This window comes from Beta vulgaris, chromosome 5 (genome assembly GCF_026745355.1).
Source record: "Beta vulgaris subsp. vulgaris cultivar EL10 chromosome 5, EL10.2, whole genome shotgun sequence".
NCBI lineage: Eukaryota > Viridiplantae > Streptophyta > Magnoliopsida > Caryophyllales > Amaranthaceae > Beta > Beta vulgaris.
This window is the reverse complement of record NC_079206.1, coordinates 7503346-7527168: the sequence shown is the minus strand read 5'-3', so window position 1 is coordinate 7527168 and position 23823 is coordinate 7503346. Positions and strand designations below refer to the sequence as shown.

General features: G+C 31.0%; 2 protein-coding genes across 4 annotated transcripts; one reads left to right on the top strand and one right to left on the bottom strand.

Moving 5' to 3' along the window:
- The first annotated feature begins 1803 nt into the window (after window positions 1-1803).
- LOC104892499 (uncharacterized) lies at window positions 1804-4457 on the top strand. Its single transcript, XM_010678451.4, has 2 exons — window positions 1804-2830; window positions 3512-4457. The coding sequence occupies exons 1-2, from the start codon at window positions 2002-2004 to the stop codon at window positions 3868-3870; spliced, it is 1188 nt and encodes a 395-aa protein (XP_010676753.1). The 5' UTR covers window positions 1804-2001; the 3' UTR covers window positions 3871-4457.
- A 7140-nt stretch (window positions 4458-11597) lies between these two features.
- Window positions 11598-15367, bottom strand: LOC104892498 (trihelix transcription factor GT-3b). 3 transcript variants are annotated; one of them, XR_007274609.2, is made up of 3 exons: window positions 14594-15367; window positions 12802-13581; window positions 11598-11979 (listed from the first exon to the last, which is right to left on the bottom strand). XR_007274609.2 is itself a non-coding variant. In XM_010678450.4 (2 exons), the coding sequence occupies exons 1-2, from the start codon at window positions 14915-14917 to the stop codon at window positions 13024-13026; spliced, it is 882 nt and encodes a 293-aa protein (XP_010676752.1). In that variant the 5' UTR covers window positions 14918-15367; the 3' UTR covers window positions 12452-13023. The 3 variants fall into 3 exon arrangements, 1 of the variants encoding a protein (XP_010676752.1); XR_007274608.2 differs by lacking the exon at window positions 11598-11979 and adding an exon at window positions 11986-12400; XM_010678450.4 differs by lacking the exon at window positions 11598-11979 and having other exon boundaries at window positions 12452-13581.
- Window positions 15368-23823: the final 8456 nt, after the last annotated feature.

Here is a 23823-nt window from a genome sequence, read left to right as displayed (position 1 = left end):
CATTGATGATTGCCTAGAAGATGTCAAGATGATAGGTATTGTATTATGTAGCGAAGAGAAGATAAAATTCTTGTTTTTTGAGTTATTTTAGAAAGACGAACGAAAGCTTATAAAACAGGCCATAAGTGAACTCAAAATGGAAAAACTTATCAAACAATCATTATTTAGTGCGTAACAAAAAAAAAAATCAAGGGAGATTAAAATAGTGAAAGATGATCTCATAACATCAAATGGGTGACAGATTCTTGAAATTATTACAGCATGGATTTTACCAAATATATAGATCGTATAAGAAACAAATCCTTACCGCGGCCCAACCTGAGCTCGGCCGCCGCACATGGTTACTATTCTTTTCGTTTGTTCAACTATTTGTAAGAGATATGACCAACATAAAAAGAGAAATGTACGACTTTGACCATTTTGTTCTTTTAAAGCAATCACAACTTAGAGTTTCAATTTTATAGAAGGGCTAGAAACTCCCGACATTTTCCTCTCTTTTTAGTTCTCAACCTTCCTTCGCTAACTTATTTATTTTTATTGTATTCGTAATTACTTGAGATTTACTTTCTTTAACTAGGTCTAGACTCTAAAGAGGGAGTGATGTTACATGCATAGGAATTAGGATGAGAAGTTGATGCTCCACCAAATCGTTTAACTGTACACCTAGCAAGAAACTTGCAATTAACAACATTTATAGAATACTTGAAAACAAGAAGAAAAAATTCACATATACTCCGAAGTTACAAACAATAACCAACTAAGATTTTCTCACTATGCCTCACAACGCTTCTGATTGAGCCTAGATATCAATTTTACTATTTCAGCGATCAGGCTAGTATTGAAGAATTCATAAGTAGTAGCCCTAACTCCTATGATCACCCTAGCTAGACTTAGAAATAGAAAGCTACAATGTAGAATAGGGATGGCAAATATGTTGGATTCCGTTAATTGGTTCACTTTTGGATCGATAAGACGATAACAACATGTAGATAATCTTTTGATCTAAATCTAACTCATTGAATTAACGGTTTGGAGAGTTCGACTCTAACCCAACCTACTTATAAATAGGTTATATTATTAATAAGTAAAAGAATATACTATGTATAAGTTGAGATATTGCTTAATTATTTATGACTCATCAAGAACTTCTTTTACTTCTTGTGTCTCGTACTTCCTCTATTACATAATCAATGAAACACATACTATTTCAAGGTCAGACTTTATAATCTTTGACCATGAATTATCACCATTATATAGGGAAAAAAAATAGTCATATGTGATTTGATCTTCTTAGAGTCATCTCCAATTTGTAGTTTTCAAATAACAAATTTTCGTAATCTTTACTAATACACAATTAAAGACATCAATGGTCAAAGTAAAACATCATAGATCGTAAAATTACAAATATTGCAAGGATTATGGAACGAAGAGAGTATCAGGTTACACCTTCAAACTTTTTTGCACTATTTATGCAATGGTCGAACTTGGATGTAGTCGGAGCAAAAATCCGGTTAACCGGGTAAGCAACCCAAAAAAAAAATCAACTTATTAATAAATCAATCCAGTCGAAAATTCAAATTCTATCTCACTTATATTTCGAATTAGGTTCAAGTCGAGAATTGGGTTCGCAATTTCACATCAACTTCCAAAACATCCACATCTAAACATAAATCCATGAGACCACCAAAGTCAAGTTATTCGGCTCTGCACACTCTACATAGTAACTACATACCGACATTGACCCAATAACACCACCTATTTAATAAACATATCCCTCTTTTTAGCATCTATTTTACCGTCCATTCACTATTTCACAAACTTCATCAATAAAATGATTAAAATCCCATCTTCATTCGTCAAAACTTTCAACCAAATTAAACGTGTTTCTACTCCACCTAATGTGAACTCAATTTACTCAATCACCAAAAATTCCACACATAAATTATCACTTTCACATTCATAATTTCTTCATAACTTAAAACTTCATCTTATGATAGTAGTATGATATATCCTCACATTTCTCTTTCATTCTTTCTCTACTACAATTTTTTCATTACTACTACGACTATTGTTATTTCTACTCTAGTCAATAAGTTGCAAACAAAAATGTCATCTAAGTATTCTAAGTACACAAAACAAAATAAACACGGGTGCTTCTCTAGTATCCTTCAAAGATTCATTAGTACGGGTAATCTCCCAACCCACCCATCTCCACCTGATAAAAGTGACTCATTTTCGCGAGCAGTACTAAATGATGGTAATGATAATGTTGTCGTAGTTAATAATAGTCCCGGGATAGTTGCCAAATTAATGGGGTTAGACTCATTGCCTAAGTATGAAAAAACCACTACACTCGATTCGCTTTTTCGAAGTAAGTCGCTTAATTCATTACAATTCTTGCCTGATTTCGACCCAACAAGAGCTGCATTTCATCGTGGTGCACGAATTTCGGCTTCTTTTCATGAACAAGGCCAGCATTGTAGCTTTTTGGGTACAATTGAGGAGGATTTAGAGAAAGAAAATGAGGTTGTTTTTAATGGGAAAAGTAAGAAAAGGTATGAAGAATGTGTTACTAATAATAATACTAGTAGGAAAAATACTAGGAGATTAAAGAATAATGATGATTTAAGGGAGAAATGTAGGTTGCAAAAAAGGAAATCTATTAATGATAAGAAAAAAGTTAATGGGAAAGTTGGTGTAAAAATTTATAGTAAGAAGAATGTTGATCATAATCAAGATATGTGTGTTGAAGTTCAAAGTGATGATCTTCAAAGAAGTCCAGTTTCTGTTCTTGATCATTATAACAAGGAAGTTAGTCCTTTTTCCAAAGGTTTGTTTTCTTTATACTTACTTTTCATTTCCTTATTATTTCGTTCAGATTAATATGCAATTTTGTTTTTTACAATAAGAAAATTAAAGCATCTAAAGCTTTAGCTACCTAAATTTCTCTGAAAAAACTAGAATATTGTGAACTCGGTAGCTACTTGTTAACCTTTGGTGTATTTGTGGTCGTTGCTGTTTTTTTTTTTTTACACCAAAATGTTGCTCGCGATTTTAATCATAAACTAGTTTCTAGGCTCGAGCTATACCGTGGGTAGTTATAGTTGTCATTTATATATATTTTACTTCGAAATGGTAACATTAAACATAACATCTGTTTTCAAAATGACGCCGTTCCTTGTTTAGGAACAGATATATTTCAAAATGACGCCGTTCCTTGTTTAGGAACAGATATATTTGTATAGATTACATCAAAATGATAACATCAAACATAACATCTGTTTTCAAAATGACGACGTTCCTTGTTTAGGAACAGATATATTTGTACAGATTACTTCGAAATGATAACACCAAACATAACATCTGTTTTCAAAATGACGCCGTTTCTTGTTTAGGAACAGATATATTTGTATAGATGTAGTAAAATCCTTTATGAGTCAATCTTATATTTGGCCACAAAAAACAGCAAATATGTTGTATATTAATTTCACTTGCCAAATGCTTGAAACAGGGAAAGGAAAACAAAAAATCCCTTCAAATTCAAGGAGAAAATCATCATCCAAAATCAAACTTCATGATAATTTGGCACAAGATATACAGCTCAAAACAAAGGAAAATTATGAAAATTGCTGTAACAAGATTGGTAGCAAACACAAGCTGGTGAAAACAGAGGTTAAAGCAGCAGATGATTTTGTTGAAATGTTGAGTTATATTTGTAAGTTGGCTGAAAAGGAGGTAAAAGACTCAAAGTGGGTGAAAAAGTATGACTTAATGAAGGAACATCTTGTGGAAGAGTTGTCCATACATTTGGGTCAAGAAATGGTGGACTTGTTGTTAGATGAGCTATTAGGTGAAATTATCATGTTGTAATTAAGGCCCAAGTTGAGATAAAATGTCATGTAATTACTAGCAGCCCATTTAACTTTAGACAAATTAGAGCACCAAGAAAGAATTATAGGAAAAATAAAACAAGATAGAAGAAAGCAAAATCTTCCTCCTATATGACTGTATAGGTATATTTTTCCATTTTTAGTCATAGTGAAACTCGTAAGTTGTAATTGTTATTGTTAGAATCTGACAGAACGCAATGTCGACAACGGTGGTAATTGATCTGCAGCAAAGAGAGAGAAGAGAAGGAGGAGAATAGAATGTTTTTTGTGTGTATCTTAAATTGATCAGAAGCACTGATTTTATAGGAGAAAATCAGGCCAAAAAACGGAAGGTTAAGTTTATTCCCCAAGGCCCAAGGCCGGGCGACGCGCGATAGCAAGTCCAAACCAAACATGACATCCAACCACAAAAACAACTCAAGTACCAACCCAATAAGAGGAAGGAGGGAGGGAATATAAAAACAAGGAGACATTCCCTCCCACAAGCAATGTGGGACAATATAATAAAAGAAGCTAAAACTTTTCAGCCTTAACTCCAACAGTTATAACTGACAACATTCTAGAATACTTATATTTCTTACCCTCTTTCGTAACTCCCTATGTTCGCCCCACTTCCAAAAATCCTCAGTCATAAGTTATAATAACAGTTTGGAATAGGTTACTCCTTCTATCTACTATCTCCCACCCCCTATTATAAAGCAATGTAAATAAACCTTCACAAAAAAAAACACTAAATGTTTTATAGGTACCACGTCTCAATTTTCGAAATTGGGGTATCATCGGTTCTCCCTAAAATCATCTGTAAAACAACAACAATAGATGTAGTAGCAGTTTTCAAAAGGAAAAGTTATTTGGATTACATAAAAAGTCCAATCTTATTTAATTTGCATCAATTATTTGGATTGGGTTTTATATAGGACTTTTCTAACCTATGTCACAAGACATAGGTTAAGAATTTTAATATTTTATTAAAATTAAATATAACAACAAGATGATATATTTGGGTATGATAAATAAGGTTAGTTATTGAAGATAGAGAAAAATAGAAAAACATGTAAGATTTTTAGTGTGATTGGATTAAAATGGTAATTATTTGTATAATGATATTATCTTATATAGAATTTTGATGATTTTAACCTAGATAGGAATTTGATATTGTATTGGAATAGACTTAAATTGTATTTGACATTTTGATTTTTGGATAGGGTTAGTTGAAGGTATTTTGATTTTGGAAAATCGAAAGAATTGAAATGTATAAGCATTTAATCTTTCTAAAGAAGTATAATATCCTGATGTTATCTTCTGAAACTATTTTAAAATTTTCTAATATGATTATATTATTTTTTGAGACTTATTTAAGGCTTGGCCGCTTCGGCCAACGTATGACACATAAACGATTAAAATATAAATTTATGTTATTTCTAGTTTTAAAAATTTATGTTCCATATATATTGAATCATTGGACCAAAAATAGATTATTTTCATAAAGTTTGATTTTCTAAACTAGCAATTTTCCAACTGAATTGGATTTGGTGTAAGTTGACTTATGATTGAAACGGGACTCATAATCCACAAACGAGCAAATTTGATTTCTAATTGGACTGGGTTTGGTCAAAATCCAAATATGCAACTTAGAAGTCATCATGGGCCGGGTCGAGCTTTAAAAAATTGTCCATTGGTCGGGCCAAAATTATGTGCATAAAACCCGTTATTTCGAGCCCAAATAAGTGGGCTTTTCATATCAAAATCGAGCCGGGAAAAAATAGACTAAAAAATTATTTTTGACTTTCCCAAAGCCCACCCAAAGGAAAAAAATCAGGCCGGACCCAACCACGGGCCCAAAAATCTACCCAAAACCCGGAAAATATTGGATCGAACCGGGCCAAAATTATCAACTCTAATGCAAACCAAACTTTTTCCTCTACCTTTAATTTATGTCAGGAAATTAATTGTGACTCCCCTCCTACAAAAATGAAGTGGGGAAGCATAAAAGAGAGCAATATCATGAGCAAGCTAGCTACTAGAACTTGCCCTACTTCTTTATGGGTGCTATGAAAACTGTTATAAATAAAATAAAATATAACATTGGTGGTAAGGCATTTTGACTTATCGTTCTCTTGTCAATTACTTCCTCTGTTTCCTAAAGATCTTCCTTGTTACTGTTCCTATAGATACCAAGGAGGATCCACTTCTGTGGGGTGTGGGGTGGGTAAAGTAGGAGAGAGAAAAGGGTTAAGATAAATAAACAAATAAAAAAAGGTTAAAGTAGGAGAGAGAAAAAAAGAGTAAAATTGAATAAATAATGTAATGGTGGACCATATAATAAGGACATGAGAGGGTAAAAAGGGGGAAATAAATTCCAAATAAGGAATAAAGTAAAAGAGGGAAGATCTTTTGGAAACACACTTAAACGGAAAGAGAGAAGATCTTTAGGAAACGGAGGGAGTAGTTTGTTTCGGCAATACTTTGATACACAACCTTGACTAGGGATGTCTTCGGATAGGATTTGGATTTATTTAGTTTGTAGAATCCAGATCCGTTTTTCAGGTATGGATCTAGATTCGACATGGATTGATGGGCAATATATAAAATTGAGAATCCAAAGCCAAGTGATCTTATGAATCCGTATTCGAAACACATCCTAACCTATTTTATGCAAACAACCCTAATTTTCACAATAGTTAAAGTTTTTAAATAACAAAACGACGATATCTATCATTTCATTTGTTGATGTTGAAGTAAACAAGCATTCAACCTTAATATAACAAATCGAATCATAATTAATATCAAAAGTTTAACATTATGTTTTATCATTTTATTTTTATATTTTAAACTAACTTTTGAAAAACGGGTACACGGATCCGGGCATGAGTAATAATTTAAAACTCGTTACAGATCCGCTTTTCAAAACTAGGATCCATATCGTACCCAGTTCTGTTGGGTCCAAATTTGAGGATCCAAATTCGCTAAAATCGAATCTGGATCCACGAATTCAGGTAGGGTCCATTACCCATTGATATCCCTAGTCTTGACCGCTCGTTATCATGGCAGCAATAATATGTAAATAGTTTGGTTTTCAAATGAGATTCCACCATTCCTTATTGATTCTTAAAAAGGAGTAATTTGTTTGAATATTTGAAATAATTAAGATAAATAACAGTACAACTCTACAAGTAGTACTAGAAATTTTGACTCTTTATTATAATTTTTTTAGTTTGTTATAAATGAACATGATTTTATGTTATTTCGTAACTAGTTGCGTTGAAGATGTCCATTGAACAACTATTTTCACAATTAATCTCTAGCAACAAATTTTTAACCAATGATTTAAATTAATAGCTCACAATATATAAACAACTAATTCAACAAATTATTTAATTTTATGGAACGAAGATGGACTAACTATTGAGTATTGACAAAAAGTTGAAAACTATATATTATAACAATTCTTATCCTAAAAATTGAAGTCATAAAATAGTTTAATGATCATACTAATCTTTATGCATTATCAATAAAGGTTGGTGTAATCATAATGAATATATAATGGCTGATCTTTTAGTTAAGTGGCGATTATGAATTAAGTATTCGTGTATCTCCTTATGTTAAGCTGAAGATTACATGAGTAGTAATAATTAAGATTTGGCCATTGGGGTCTCAAAGCAGTCAAAGTTGTATGTAATAGATTTATCTATTGATGTAATGGTCAAACAATCTAGCAAAGTTTAGAGAAGTTATGACTAGTCAAGACGGCGCTTTGTCAGGTAAGAATTATTCCATAAAGTCTCATACAATGATACAACAAACATATACTTACAGTATATTTCAACAAGGCAAAGCTTCGTCTAATAATGGTAAAAATTTGGCCTCATGATTTCAAGGTTATAGGATCAAATTCTACTAGAGATTCAGATTTTCTTTACCATTCCGGCATCCCTCCTTCCTCCAAAGAGTCTGACGTGCAAACTTAACTGGTTGTACCTGTGCGAGGTGTCAGTTCAGTAGGATCCTTCATCTTACCGACTTAAAAAAAACAACTTAGAGTATATTTGAACTAAATCTATATTACTCCTATGTTTTATGTAAATTATAATGTATTATATATGCCAAAGCACTTCATATTTGATTAATAAAGTGATTAGCATAGCATCTATCATAACAGTGCATGCAATGCCTCAAAGGCTCAAATAGTCAAATGCACATGCACTTTTCTCGCGGAATAATAACATCTCTGATTTTCATCTTTCTTTTCTCCAATATGACTATATGAGAGAAGAATGATCCAATATATTAGTCAAGCTAAGGACACGAATTAGATTTTAGATTTTATAAAGAGAGTTTGTCAAAAGTAGGTTAATATTATTTCATGAGTTCTCGAACATAATACTTTGAAACTTAACTGCATGGCTCTTTGGAATACTCTATAAGACCATGGGCTTCCCCTCTAATTTCTATAGGAGCATTATTTTCAAAATGGATGAGTCAGCCTCACGTGGCATATTGGTGTGTGGCTATGTGATCAAAGATCGAGGTTTGATTTTCACTCCTCTAGTCCGACCAAACCGCTTTATCACTTTATAGATTTGAACTTTATTAGAACAAGGACTTAGATAGAAAACGTCATATTCATCCACCCCTTATTTTTTTAGTGTCGAATAGTGACTTTGTACACTATTCATATAGTATTCAATCTTTTTTTATATATATTTAACAATCTTAACTATATGCCATTTGCTCTACATAGTAAAAATTTTAATTACATTTTGCACAGTATCTAAAATGTAACCTTTTTAACCACTAATCAACTAATATAGTTGATCACGCGTTCATAAAAATAAAAAAATAGTACTTTGTTAAATTAAAAGAAGAGCATGAGCATGCAATATTGCAATATATAGGGTACATCAACTAGTTTAATTAGAGGTATTTAATATCCAGTATGGCAGTATTGAGAGCTGAAAGTGCTCTACAACATGTACTAATAAGTAATAATGCTCTTTATAATAAAAACAAAGAAATTGTAAATCAGTAGTATATATGATGGAAACAAGACAATGTCGATAAGTGTAGCAATACGCGTAATATGGTGTGGTTCGGATTTCGGAACTGGCAAGCAGCTCGTCTAATGTATGCCCGTGTCACGTACTCACTTATCTCACTTATCTGTATCAATTTATCATCAAAGTCTGAATATTTGGTCCCCTTTTGAGAACTCTATAATAAGAAGAATTAATTTTGAACTGTAGGACTGTTCTCATATAGGGTTACTGCGTTACTCACCCAAAGTTCTAACAAGCCTCGACGTGAGGTCTCGAACCACACCATATTACATATGTGTATCAATTTATTATCATCAAAGTGTGAAAGAGTTTATTTCTTTTTTTTTATCTCCTTTTAAGAACTCCGTGATAAGAAGAATTTCTTTTGAGCTGCTCTCATACAGTCATACAGAGTCACTCACCCAAAGTCTAACGCGAACAACACCATATTACATGTATGTATATATCAATTTATCATCAAAGTGTGAAAGAGTCCATTTTTTTTGGAGCCCCCTTTCAAAAACCCCGTGATGAAAAAAATTTCCTTTAAACTGTCTCGTATACAGAGTCACTCAGTCTCCACGGTCTATTATTATCGACAATCCAATGTACAATCTGTACTCATCAGTCTCGTGGTACTTTTAAACTCTTTCTGGTGACGATTTCATGTTGAACTTGTTGTATCCCTCCAGTAATTTGTAGGTGGCGTTGCTCGATTTACATGTCATACTCCAATATAATTAATTCTTCTTCAATTATTGGGATTGTCCCTAACTAACTGACTAGTTTACAAATCTTGTCCGAAATAAACAAGAGTCGTGCACGCTCTTCATCAAACTAATCATAACTTCCCTTGATTTACATCATTGGCTCCAATACGTAATCTTATATATATAGGCTCTAATAATGCTCTATATTGGCTCTATAACACATCAGAGTCGAAAGAGGAATGCGTGCAAACTAGACAGACCTTCGGTGAAAATGTCTACAAACTGATAAAAATAAAATTCATGTATCAAGGAAAAATTTTCACATACGAAGTAAATGTTATGTGGCCTATATGTATGTTGTACATGGTGGTTAATAAATAGCGCTGATGTGATAAATTGATAATTGATTTTATAATTTAATATAGAGTAACACGTACAAATGCTTATATATGTAAAGTGAACTTGCAATAATTAATCATAAAATAAAAGTAATTTATATAAGTGATACATTTAGAGAATGTTTCACCCGCATCACAATAATATATTTTGCACCTATTTTATTCAAGAATGTGCGATAATAATAATAATAATAATAATAATAATAATAATAATAATAATAATAATAATAATAATAATAATAATAATAATAATAATAATAATAATAATAATAATAATAATAATAATAATAATAATAATAATAATAATAATAATAATAATAATAATGTAAGAACTACGTACCCTTCAATGAGTTTCTAAATATAATATAACTGATTTATTATCATTATAGATTATATAAGTATCAAAGGTATCATTGAGATTCTGTAAAAATAAAAATCTAAATCTTATATTATTTAGAAATATTTCTATGAATTTTTTTGTTTTATATTATCATATTACACTAAAATAAATAAATCTTAACATATCTTAAGAAATGCATGAGGAAATCTATCAACAAGTCTATTTCACCATAGTTATGAAGCAATGAAAAAGAATATTGTCCATTAGGGAGTAGCTAAACACGCATTAAGAGATAGGAGTAGATCTGTCTCACAAATGGAGACAAAATTTTCCAAAAACACCACTATGAAAAAAAAGGAAGAATCTTAATAGATGATGTAACTAACAAATGGATGTAAAATCTGGGATCACCAATAATTTAATTAAAAACCATGATAACGCCTATATGATATAGCCAACTTTGGAGGCAGGTTCTAAGAGAAATTAAGGAAGAGGGAAAGAGAAACTAGAGAATCTAGAGTCAATTTGATTAATAACCTGTAAGTAAACATATTGATGATTTATAGCAAGTTTGATTGATAAAAGGATAGACTTGATCCAACTATCTATGGAATCTTAGATGAGGTTGTCTTACACTAACTTACGGAGAGATATTAAAAAGTACATCTTAATAAAATAAGGACCTGGTCGTTTAGTCTCTCTTTATAAAAAAATTAACTCAGCTCGGTCTTACAATAAATTCTTGCGAGACGTTGCTATCCCTTCTTTTGCAACAAAAAATATTATTATGAGACAGTTTTACACCGAACTTTGTCATTATTATTACTATCCTATCTTATGTACTACTCACAAGCTAGTTCCTCCATCTAGATCTTCATACTTTGTGTTTAAGTTTGTTTTTGAAAGATTTTCCTATGTTATACTTTATTTCCCATTTGGTAAAGGTTTGTTTGTTTTTCACACTATGATACTCTACTTTTGAAATATAGACGCTATTTTAATTATAACCATATTTTCTCTCCTATTTACCTAAAGAATAAGGACGATCCACTTTCATACTCTATCTTCTTCTTGTCTTGGATTATATTACTACAATAAAGAAAACAAAAGAAGCAACTAATTGATATACCCATATATATATATATATATATATATATATATATATAAATTATATATATATATATATATATATATATATAAGTGTATACTCATACCACAAATAATTGTTTAAGACTTCACTATTTCATTAGCTTACAGATGTTCTGTTACAATTTATGGAGTATTTAGAAGGAACGCAATTCAATTGTTTTTGAGAACAATATGTTTAATTTAAATCGTATTTACTATAAAGCATGTCATCTATATTTGGAACGGATTCGCACTAGGACTGATTTTTCCTTTACTATATCTTCACTTACTCGTTGCAGGTTCCCTACTTCTATTGCAGTCAGCTGGTAGCCTCCTCCATCCAACTGCTTCAAGCTAAACTTTGATGATTCATCAGTTACTGGCTCCCTGACGTTGTTGCCATTCGCAACTCTGATGGTTTTCTTATGGCTACAAAACTTATCATTTTGGCCAAATCTCAACTCTCGTTGTTGAAGCCTGGGGGTTAAGAAATGGACTTATTCTTGCCAATCAACAGCATATTCAAGATCTATATATTAAAGGAGACAACCAGGTGATTATACGAATTCTGCAAGGGCATTACGCTTGCCCTTGGACTATATATATACGAACCCTCATTGATGACATTAGGCAACTGCTATGACATTTTAGATTCTATAAAATTAAGCATATTTTTCGAGAAGCTAATCAGGTAGCGGAACTTCTATCAAAAAAGTTCACAACAGTTCAGCTGTCTCGGTTGATGTGGATGTTTCAACAGAACCCCTCGTTACATAAATTTGTTCTTATTGATTCTTTAAGAGTCTCTGTTGAAAGAAGGGTGTCCTAACTTTTCTCATGTACCCAAAAAAAATTAACTGACAAAGGAGTTGGGATAGACTGTTAAAGAATCCATTTCCTGACATTAAAGACAAAGCTAATTAGGTTCATAATAATCCTAGAAATATACTTCTAAATAATAAAAATGAGTTTCACTCTATATTAATCTCTAACTCTTTCTAAACAACCAATTACAATAATGTACTACTATACAGCATCAGCATATATACCCCATGTGAAGTAAATTTATATACTTCTAATAATTATATGGAGATTGATGAACTGCAATAAAAGGAACTTATTCTAGATTATTAAAAGCTGCCAAGTACAAATCAAGGAACATTAGCTAAATTATCATTTATAAAGCTAAACTTTACTAAATTTCTCCCTTTGGATATTAAAGAACTAGCTAGTTAATGAATCAAAAGACCAAAAAGACTAGTAAATAAAATGAGAGAATATTCCCAAAACAAAACTAACCTGCATGATCTAGCTAGCTAATTAAAGCTAAGCTACAACATTTGAAGAGGAAGATAAAATGAATGAAACCGCCCACCTTTCACCCCTGTAACGTGACAGGAATTTGATTCTCACCCCTTACAAAAAGAATCCCAATTTCTCCTCTTTCTTGCAACGAAATTCTTCTTACCTAATATGCATGCATCATGCATGCATGGAAAAATGATGATTGATGATAAATTATCACATGTTTGAGTCTTCTCTTCTAAGTTTATTCAATAGAGTTGTAATAAGAGCATCCCTTTTCTCAGCCCTAGTTTCCTCTCTTATCTTCCTCTGCTCTTCTCTTTCTCTCCACCTTCTCTCCATCACCACCCTCTCATTCTCCAACGCCTCCATTCTCTGCCGCCACTCCGCCTCCGCCCTCCGCCTCTCCTCCTCCCTCGCCTCGTACGCCTCCCTCCATTGCACCTCCATCTGCAACTGTTGCTTCATGAACTCCTCCAACATATCCTTTATTGCATTAATACTACTACTACTGATACTACTACTACTACTAATATTTGTTCTTGCTTTTTTGTTATTAGTCTTCTTTTTTTGAACCCCTTTTTCTCCATCTGTATCTTGATCATCTTCTTCCTCATCTGATGACATTGTTGCCTTCATCTTCTTTGATGGGCCTGGCCCGCTTTCTTCTTCGGCCCATAACATCCTCTGCATTCTTGCTGTGAATATTGCTTGCATTTCATTGTAGAAGGGAAATTGTTGTCTCATTACTTCTGGTTCCATTGTCTCACACCCCTAAGCTTCCCTCCAACAAATTCAATTAGATAATCAATATATTATTATGTGTGTAGCCATATAGGGTTTTCATTAATCATAATCAATATTACACATTGTATGTACACAACTAATAAAACATGTTAATTATGTAGCACGGAAACGACTTGATGCATAATAGGAAACTTATGTACAAGTGTGGAGAATAATTGTGTTAACCTGATTATGTTAACCTGACATTTAACATATAGGGTTTACAATACATGCCTACCACTAGTAAAAGTCTATTCTATCTTTTTACATACAATGTTACTCTAATAACTTCATCAAGTAATACAATTCATTTTCGAGCTTAATCTGTACTTAATTCCTCGATTCTGAAAAAAGTGAAACATTCCTTTCTTTTATGTGAGAGTTTTTTTTAGATAACTTATTTCAGAACGTAGTAGGGTGTACACCATTGTAGGAACAAATTTGAAAGTAATTTTTTGTATTTAGCAAAGGCTTAGGGTTGTAGAAATAGAAATTTTTCCTCATTAAAAACCTTAAATCTCAACCATTCCTGGACTTCATTAGCAAATAAATGACTAAAATAATTTCAGATTCAAAAATATTTCAAACACAGGTAAATTCAAGCTTAAGAGGTTTTCGTACTTCATAGATACACAGTTACAAATAATTTAGAAAATATTGTATTGTAGTACTCCTATTAAATGCAGATTTTCATACAATAGAAAACATTAAATTTCATAAATCACGCAAAATCTTGTGTACAACAAGATCCATACCGCGTTTGTTGTAACAAAAACATAAATTTCATTGATTAATACGCTTTCTTTTTCTTTTTTGACAGATCAATCAAAATATACCATATACACGCGTTAATAGTATATAATACTTACAAAGTTTAACTAATAGAAGATTAATACTCCTTCATTTCATTTCCGAAAGTTCTTCTTACTTTGATCGATTTCATCTCATAAAAAGATTTCAAATAGGAACAACAAAAGAAAGCGGAACGAGTAAATTTTACCTTGTAACGAGTGACAAGATTTTTCCATTTACATTTGCACTGCTCAGCACTACGATTAAAACCTTTATCTCTCATTTTAGTAGAAATAACTTCCCAAAGAAGTTTATTTCGTTTAGTCTCCATAAAATTCCGATCTAAATCAGCTCGAACTATTAAAAACTCTTTAGTTTCTTGTATACTCCATTGTGGGAACCTATCACCTGTGTCTACCCCAACCGTGTTAGGTATCATTTGTTGTTGTTGTTGTTGTAATTGCTGCGGTTGTCGATATTGATGTTGTTGTTGTTGCTGCTGATCATGATGTATAATATGATGTCTTTCCATCTGAAGCTGAATTATAATATATAGTTTATAGACTATATAGTATAAACTTTTGATTATTATTAGTATTAATAATATATGGTATGAAAAGGAAAGAAGGTGTGAAAGATTATTTATAGGAGAAAGAAAGAAAGAAAGAAAGAAAGAAAGAGTGTTGTTTTTGGCTTCTTTGTTTTGTTTGATTTTTGGATTATTGATGATATAATTGATGATGGAGTTTGTTTGTATGTTTCATGAGAAAGAAAGAATGAAGGAAGAAGAAGAAGAGAGAGGGGAAAAAACGCTTTCTATTGTGTTCACCCCTTTTTATTTATTTAACTTTTGTGTTTTAAGTTGAGGTGAATTAATTAAGTTTGTTTAGTGTAAAATGAAGTTGTCTCAATCACAGAAGTCTTATTACCTCATCTGTCTACGCGGAATTCGTTCCCTTTTTATTTTTATAGGGATTCTCTCTCCTCCGACTGGTCTCTCCTGATCATATCTCTTCTTTCAACAGAATATTCTTTTTAATTATACTATCTTCGTATTTTCTTAGTTGTATTATTTGCTTTTTTGCATTATTTATTAATCAACTTTGTTAGGGGGTGTTTGGTTCACTAGTTTTAGGTATGAGGTATGGGTTTGGAATGAACAAAACCTATACCTAGTGTTTGTTTAACTTATTTCTAAATTTTAAACTCATACCTCAAACCCATAAGGTATGGGGTTTAGAAACCCAGGGGGGGTATGGCTCATACCTTACCTCTAGGTATCAAATAAATGAAGATTTTTCATTCCTAAATGAAACCAAACACAAGGTATTAAGTATCAAGTTCCAAACCCATACCACCTTGGTTTTATTCATGATTCCAAACCCATACCATAATATGAACCAAACGCCCCCTTAAGTTATCTTGTATTGTTATATAATAAAAAACATAGTCAAGTGGTGGGGGTCTTGTTATATTAGTTTCAATGCGAAAATTTCAAATATATCAAATATTTATAATTTTTACTTATAGCCGATAAGAGATATTAACGTCTAAAAAAGCGTATCGACAAATGTGAAAAGCAAATGTTTTAACTAAAAAAATATAGAGGTAGTATGTATTTATACGAAGAATAGTATAGTCATTTTACTAAAATTAATTTTTTAAAAAAACTCGTATGAACCTGGTGCAAACTAAATAGTATGCACCCAATAGAGTTATGTAGGTTTGTAATTATTACAACTTTCACTATTTTGTCTTTTTCTCTCCTTAAATTACCTTACCTTTTCATTTTTTCTCTCATAACTGCTACATTTTCTCTCTTTTTAAGTTCTTACTTTGTTTTTCAAGTTTTGTGTGAACCTGTTATAAAATATTACTCCCTCCGTCCCATAATATAGTGCTTGTTTCTTTTTTACACGGTCGTCAAGACGTAACTTTGACCTTTAATATCTTCAATTTCGTATTAATAAAAAATATAAAAAGTTGATATTGTGAAACTACACATTGAGACGAATCAAACAAGATCCCACATGAATATGTTTTTTTATATATACAAATGAGAATATTTGGTCAAAGATTTTAAAGTTTGACACACCAAAAATGAAATAGGCACTATATTATGGGACGGAGGGAGTAGGATTATATTGTCAGTTTCGATATAGTGTTTGTGTGTGGTATAATGTGTTTCTCTGTGCTGTATTATGTTTATTTGCGATAGTGTGTTTGTTTGTGATATAGTGTATTTTTTTCTGATCGATATAGTGTATCTGTGTTGTAGTATAGTGTATTTCTCTGTGTTATAGTGTTTTTTTATTGCAAGAGCTTAGTGTTCTTTGTTGTTATATTGTATTTGTTTGTGTTATACTCTCTTAAATAATATATCTGTTTGTAATATAGTGTGTTTCCGTGCATTATAACAGTGTGAGTCCCAATTTACGTGCGTGAGCCTGGTGCATACTAATTTTACTGTGAACCAGGTCCACACAAGTCGAATTGAATATCAATATACTTCCTCTGTCTCTTAATAGATTTCTCATTTCTAATTTGGGAACTATTCTTAAGTGAAGAAAACCAACAAAATCCAATATATAAGAAAAAACATAGTCGTATGGAGTATTGTTTGATTCCTCTTGTTGTGTACAATAGGAAAATCAAACTTTTATAATTTTTACAAATATGTAATTAAAGATACTAAAGATACAAAATATGCATTGAAAAGATGAAAAATCTATTGAGGGACGGAGGGAGTATGAAACTTTTTGTTAAAGGTAAGATGAAGATCCCTCGAAAGGAGGGAGGTCCAATTTTACAATAAATCGCAATTGAACTCTTGTCACAAGAATGGAAGGAGTCACAAAGGCGGTACAAAGTACAAAGAAGGGAAGGGGGTATTCGAACCTGTGACCTATTGTTCACAACACCTCAATCTTAACCACTAGGCTAAGACATCCTTGGTTATTACGAAGCTTGTTTTAGTCTAGTGATTAAAGTTTGTACTCATAAGTTCTTTTCTTAGGAATACATACCGCACTCGTCACTCCAAAAAGGATAATGGTAACCCCACCATTAACCACTTCATTTATGAATTTCATAGTAATAGAAATACATGTCCTACCGAGACAGAATTTGCAAGTTCTATTATGGGCACATTAGTGATGGAATTTCCTTTCTTCTCCCTACCTTATGTTTAGGCTCAGATTAAACTTAATATCCTGGAAGTAGGACATGGGATGGATTACATTCCAAGCACAAAAACAAAAGATTAACCTGTAATTTCAAAAATGTATTAATAATAACAATAAGATAAGTATGTCAAAATTTTCCATAAAATACATCGTTCGTATATATCATCTAGACTTTTCTAAATTTAACTTAATTAAACTTCTCATAACTTATTTGCCTTAATTGAATATATATATGGTAACTTTTTTTTAACTCATGAAAATTTATCTAAACTTTTTTTTTAAAACAAGCCAAAATGAATTGAACATGTTACTCGGTACATAATTTTTATCTAGTGATACCATTCTATATTATGAGAACGTAGATTGGACATTTTTTAAAACTTATTTGCACATGTTACCCCATATATTGACTTTTATTGTTGACATTTCTAATATCAAGAACTTCTTTTAATTTGTTTTTTTCAAAGAGAGAACAACTTTTAATTGATAACGCTTTCAATTAGGACTAAGGTGTTGTTTGGTTGGAAGCTATTTCCCTTGGAAATACAAATTCCTAGGAAATACATTATGAGTGTTGTGTTTGGTTGGAGGGAAATGAGAGAAGCATAGGGAATACAAATTCCAAGGGAAATAGAATTTCCCATGAAACATGGGAAATCACTCACCAAGCCCCCCCTTGGTGAGTAATTTCCTAGGAAATGCAATTTCCTATGGTGTCAACCAAACAATTTTGTCTAATTCCTAGGAAATTAACAAGGGAAAGAATTTCCCATGTAATGTAAATTCCAATGGGAAATTACTTCCCATGTGAACCAAACGAGGCCTTAAATTTATTTGGAACAAAGGTCAAAGTATGTGAGTCTGATAATGAAAACTATCATAAAAAGTATTTTTAATAGTGTAGGCCAACTAGCTAGTTTAAATGTTGAAATCATACATGTACACATCTCATATTCTAAAAACACTCATTTACATCACTATGGCTGATTATAGTTCCCTCCATATCATATTTTCTCTGTTTTTTTAGTTTGCTTACTTGCGATCTTAATACTATTTACATTTAGGTAAAGAGAGTATTTTAATTTTTTATCAATATATATAAAAAATTAATTATGTAGGATCTTGTTTAATTCGTTTCAATGAGTATTTTATTGTAACTTGCAAAGTTTGTTTTCTAGAAGTCAAGTTTTACAAAACTTTGACTATAATTTTACACTAATAAAGAATAAATACGTATTTTTACATAAAATCTTATCAGATTAATCTTATGTCATGTAATTAATTTCAATGCATTTTTTTCTTGTTAAATAGGTCGAATTGTAAGAATGGAGATACAAAAATTAAATGTGCCCATAATATGTGTATTAATTAGTGGGCTAACGGACCACTAATCAGGCAAATAATAAATGATGAAATTAGTGGTGATACTATAATGTCATCTTGCTAACCAACTTACTAACTTACCAACTGAAGTTGGCGTGAATGGTTAAGGGATTCTCGCTCCTTAATCAAGATTTCGAGTTCGAGCCTTTAGTATGGAAAAAATCTTATCTAAAAGGGATGCTGCCCTTTTAGGTATCCATATAAACTCACGTAGGATATTAGTCCACTCGTCGAAAATGATGGGGAAACTCCTTATACTAGGATCTTGCTTAGAAATAGTAGTACAATATCTGGATTTGTTTCTTATAATTCTGTAGGGTCCATGGGTTTACTTTATAAAGGGATTTTCCCATTTGTTCTCATTGTGTATTGCGTTGAGGTAGCGTCATGCTTACGCAGTAAAAGATAGGAATGAGGTAGCAAAAAAATTAAGGACGTGTTTGGGGATGTGGGGAAATTAAATGTTTATTTGGATGTTTGTAGGGGAATAGTAGTATTATGTAATGTAGGTAAAAGGGGAAACTTGCACCGTAAGGAAGAAAAGCCTTCAATTCTTGTGTAGAAATCGTTAGGAAGAAGAAGTGTATACATCACAAAAGTCGTCTTTTCCCTTCCAGAATCTACGTTATTGAGGGTCTCATCACTTCCATCATTTCTGTCAAAACTTTTTTTTTGTTGGTTTCCTTTTTTTGAAATTTTAATTTTAGTGTTAATTTTAACTTTTCATTCTAGCTAAATTATAGGTAGGGCATTAACGAACCGAACCGAGATAAGATTGCTCGGCTCAACTCGGCTCGTTATAGTTTTACTCGAACTTGATCCGAGTATTGAGATTTTTTGAACTTAAATTTTCTAGTTCAATTTACCTTAAAACATAACTTAAATTAAAAACAAAACTATATTACATATATTCTATAAATAGGTCTAGACTACTTAGTTCCAGTTTTTTCACAAGTATTGTGCAAAATATAAATATAACTTTTCATTTAATTTCTATAATATGGAAAATAATATAGCTAAAACATATTTAATCTTGCTCACGAACTTTTCGCATCGAATTTTGCTATGTTCAGCTCTAACAAAATTTCTAATCGAGTTCAAATAGTTTGCGAGACAGCTAGCGCCTATAGGCTCATTAACACCCCTAATTATAGCTAGGCAATAACTAAGAAATTACCATCTAATTATCTATTAATATGCTCTTCAACGTTGTATATGTTTGATAATTATAGAGCGAGAATAACTATTATATTAATGGTTGTCCAATAAATTGGTCATCAATCTCCTGGCGTTTTCTTTTATTGATCCTATTGAAATTCGCGGGAAATCAATACCACTTAAAAAAAATAAGTAAGATTACATTATTTTAAATTAATTTAAATTAATTAGATATAAAGATTTCATGCAGCCCTTTGATTTTATCTATATTTGATAATCATAGAGAATAATATATAGCTATTAATGATTGTGGTCATCATCAATTATATTCGTCAACTCTCTCCTCCATTCCACTCAAGTCGAAACTCATTCTCAGTTATAAATGATAGAGTATAAATCTATTCCTGAGGCCTCAACCAAAAACTTAAGCTGATGGTTGAGGCCCCAGGAATAGATTTATACTTTATCACCATCAGCTTAAGCTTTTGGTTAAGTTGGTCCTTTGACAATAAACAACTAAACAAGTACTAGAACATTAATTTCTTAAATACACTAAGGAGCTATAATAATCAAGCTACACATACCCACCCTCCAAGAGTAACCTTTTTTTCACCAACCAAGGTCCAAGAGTAACCTAAAACTAGAGGAAGAGCTTTTTTTTTAGGGGTGGATGTAAGAATACTAAAGTAAAAAGAACTGGTGAAACGTATATTAATTGTATTTTTAATTAGCTCGCAACCCTTAAATTCATTTCATGACTTAAGTGGAGTAGATGGGGATTGTTTTTTATCAAATCGTATTGAATTCATAATTGTTTAAGATGGTACAATGTTGCTACTCTCTTTGTTTCAAATATAAGGCGCGTACGATATTCGAGGTCGAACTTTAATTGTTAATTGCTTTTAATATATGTTGATAGAAAATTTTTAAAAATAATTATTATAGTATTTTTCAAGACGAATCCATTAATGATATGATTTTTATTTATCGTATTATGAGAGATATTTGTGGTCACAATAAATTTTCGTAAAACGTGAATGACTTATATTTTGAATAGAGGGAATATTTATTTGTATATGAAGAATGTTTTTGCAATAATACGCATCTAATATTAATATTAAATTCTCTTCTGAATTCTATGTTTTCATAGTAATATGTAGTGCTTCATTTCTATATTTAATTTAATATTTTTTCGTGATTTGTGTAGAAAAATCGTGTCATCATCATTTATTTGCTTCTTAAAATTCAATTTTTTTTTTGCTTTGTTTATTCAACCCAAGGGTTACATTTAATGTTCTTTCACCAATTATTATCCATTCTCTCTCCTAAAATCACTTTTTTCATACAATATTTATTTAATTAAATAGAAAGTCTTTACTTTCCTCTTAGATTCTATTTACCTTACTTTTCGTTAAAAAATAGAATCTACTATATTATGGAACAGTGGGAGTAGTATATATCTTGACTAAGATTGTATCTGATTGGGAGTAAAAAAAAAACATTTATAAATTAGTGATTTTTGTATTTTCCTTTGTTTGCTTTGTAAAAGGTGGAAAATAGCTCTTCAGTTGGTAGAAAATAGATTTTTCCTTTGCTCCCTATTATTCTTACTTTCTTCCCATCCATCCTCCTCCAGTCCTCCACTTCATTACATTCTTCCTTTTTTTTTCCCCAACCTTACAAGAACCAAACAACTGAAAATTAAGGCATGTTCATTATCGTTTTTTCTTTTCAGTTTCTAGCCTTTTCTTTTCGAAAACTAAAAACAAAAAATAGAAAATAAAAAAAAAGTAATTTTCACTTACTGTAATTTTTAATTGTCAATTTTCAAAATCATCATATTTCTAATAAGTTTAACTAATCTTTTATCAATTAAGACATATATCATATGATTTTTCAATACAAAAAATTGAAAATAAACTATCGAATAACAAATAAGACCTAAATTATAATTATGTTTTTCCTTGACAACTATCTTTTGAAGGAACATTATCTTCCATCGAAAATAATGTAAAAGGAGCGCCCTAAGTGTAAATGTGTTATGATGACTACATTTACATTTTACACAAGATAGATATCATCATCAAGCAAACCTCGTTTAGATCACTTTGTCTAGTATTAGATGTCAAACCTCGTTCAAAATTATCCTAAAATAATATTTGTCAAGTTTCTAATAGTAATATGAAAGAATAATGTTCACAATATTCAAAGATATGGATGACTATATTGCAACGAAGCAAAAGAAAATGTGGAAAAACACATCATATTCCAATCTTTCCTACATCAGGTCGTTTATGATATGCTATCATGTTTAAGAGATTTGAGTTGAAACAACATAACTATTCGTCTCGACTATCATCATTAGATTTTAACTATTCCATATAGGGACTGATCTATGATTATAAATTTGGGGAATCCTAACTAAATAATTTAAGATAGTAAAGAACACAACTAAGAAATTGGCCAATATTTTCGTCACATGTATTGACAATGAGAAACTGAGTTTTAAGAATGACAAATCTAAAAACTTATATCATTCACGACGACTATTAAAAAATTATTTCATTGGCTCTGTTTGGGGAAGCATTTTAGCTACCTTAAATGATAAGGTGCTAACATATTTTAGGTGCTAAAATAATTAGTAGTGTTTGGGGAGCACGTAAAATAAAATTTCAGGTGGCTAAAATGACTTAAATGATAAGTTAAAAAATTTACCTTTTCACAATCAGGTGACTGAAATTTTGAAAAATCTTTCCAAAATTTTGACAACAACTAATTTGCTAAAATAATTTATCAACTTAGGCTATGTTTGGCAACACTAGCTGAAATGGAGATGAAACTGATAAGGTGACTGAAACTGATTAGGTAGCAGCTGAAATTGTTAAGGTGCTAAAACTGAGAAGTTAGCTGATTGCATAACCTGTTTGGTAAAATTATTTATGACTGTAGCTGAAATATCTTTTTAGGCTTAAAAAGATAAAAAGAAAATATCTTTTTAGGCTTAAAACGATAAAATAAAATAAAAAAATAAAAAAAATTCAGCATCTGATCTCAGACGCTATATTTTCCTCCAACTCAATTTCAGTCAAATTTTGGACTTAAATTTTATTTAAGTTCCTCCACCAAACACTACTAATCATATAAGGTGACTTAAAATTGTAGCACCTTATCATTTAAGTCACCTGAAATGCTTCCCCAAACAGAGCCTTAATCAACTAATTTTGCCAAACATTTAAACTAATCAGTTACCTTATCATTTTTAGATTTATCTTATCAGTTTCAGTTAACTTATCAGTTTCAATTTATTTTCAGCTAGTAATGCCAAACAGATCCATTATTGCATATTGGAACTCCATCCTTTTTTTTTTTACTTTATGACTTTATACTCTCAAAATTGTCATATGCCGATGTTTCTTACCACTTTCTTATGATTATTAAGGTGTCTCTCCACAAAAATAAGTGTTGAAAACTTATTGAAATTTATTAAATTTTATATTTGTTGTAATGTATATTAAATTTATTAACGTAGAGAAACTAATATGAATATAATATTATAATATAATGATTTAAAATAAAAAGGACATACTTCATTGATTCTAAAACATAAGGCATGCATACAATCATGGTTTTTCATGACATGCCACAATATTTTTTTATATATGTCAAAATATTGGAAAACAAAGAATTTCTTTTACATATCCATCAATTTAGC

Excerpts from the sequence above, each read along its gene's own strand:
- LOC104892499 (XM_010678451.4), top strand. The coding sequence starts at position 2,002 with ATGATATATCCTCACATTTCTCTTTCATTCTTTCTCTACTACAATTTT. Across the intron at positions 2,831-3,511 it reads AGTTAGTCCTTTTTCCAAAG|GGAAAGGAAAACAAAAAATC; the intron begins GTTTGTTTTCTT and ends TGCTTGAAACAG.
- LOC104892498 (XM_010678450.4), bottom strand. The coding sequence starts at position 14,917 with ATGGAAAGACATCATATTATACATCATGATCAGCAGCAACAACAACAA. Across the intron at positions 13,582-14,593 it reads ATCTTGTCACTCGTTACAAG|GGGTGTGAGACAATGGAACC; the intron begins GTAAAATTTACT and ends AGGGAAGCTTAG.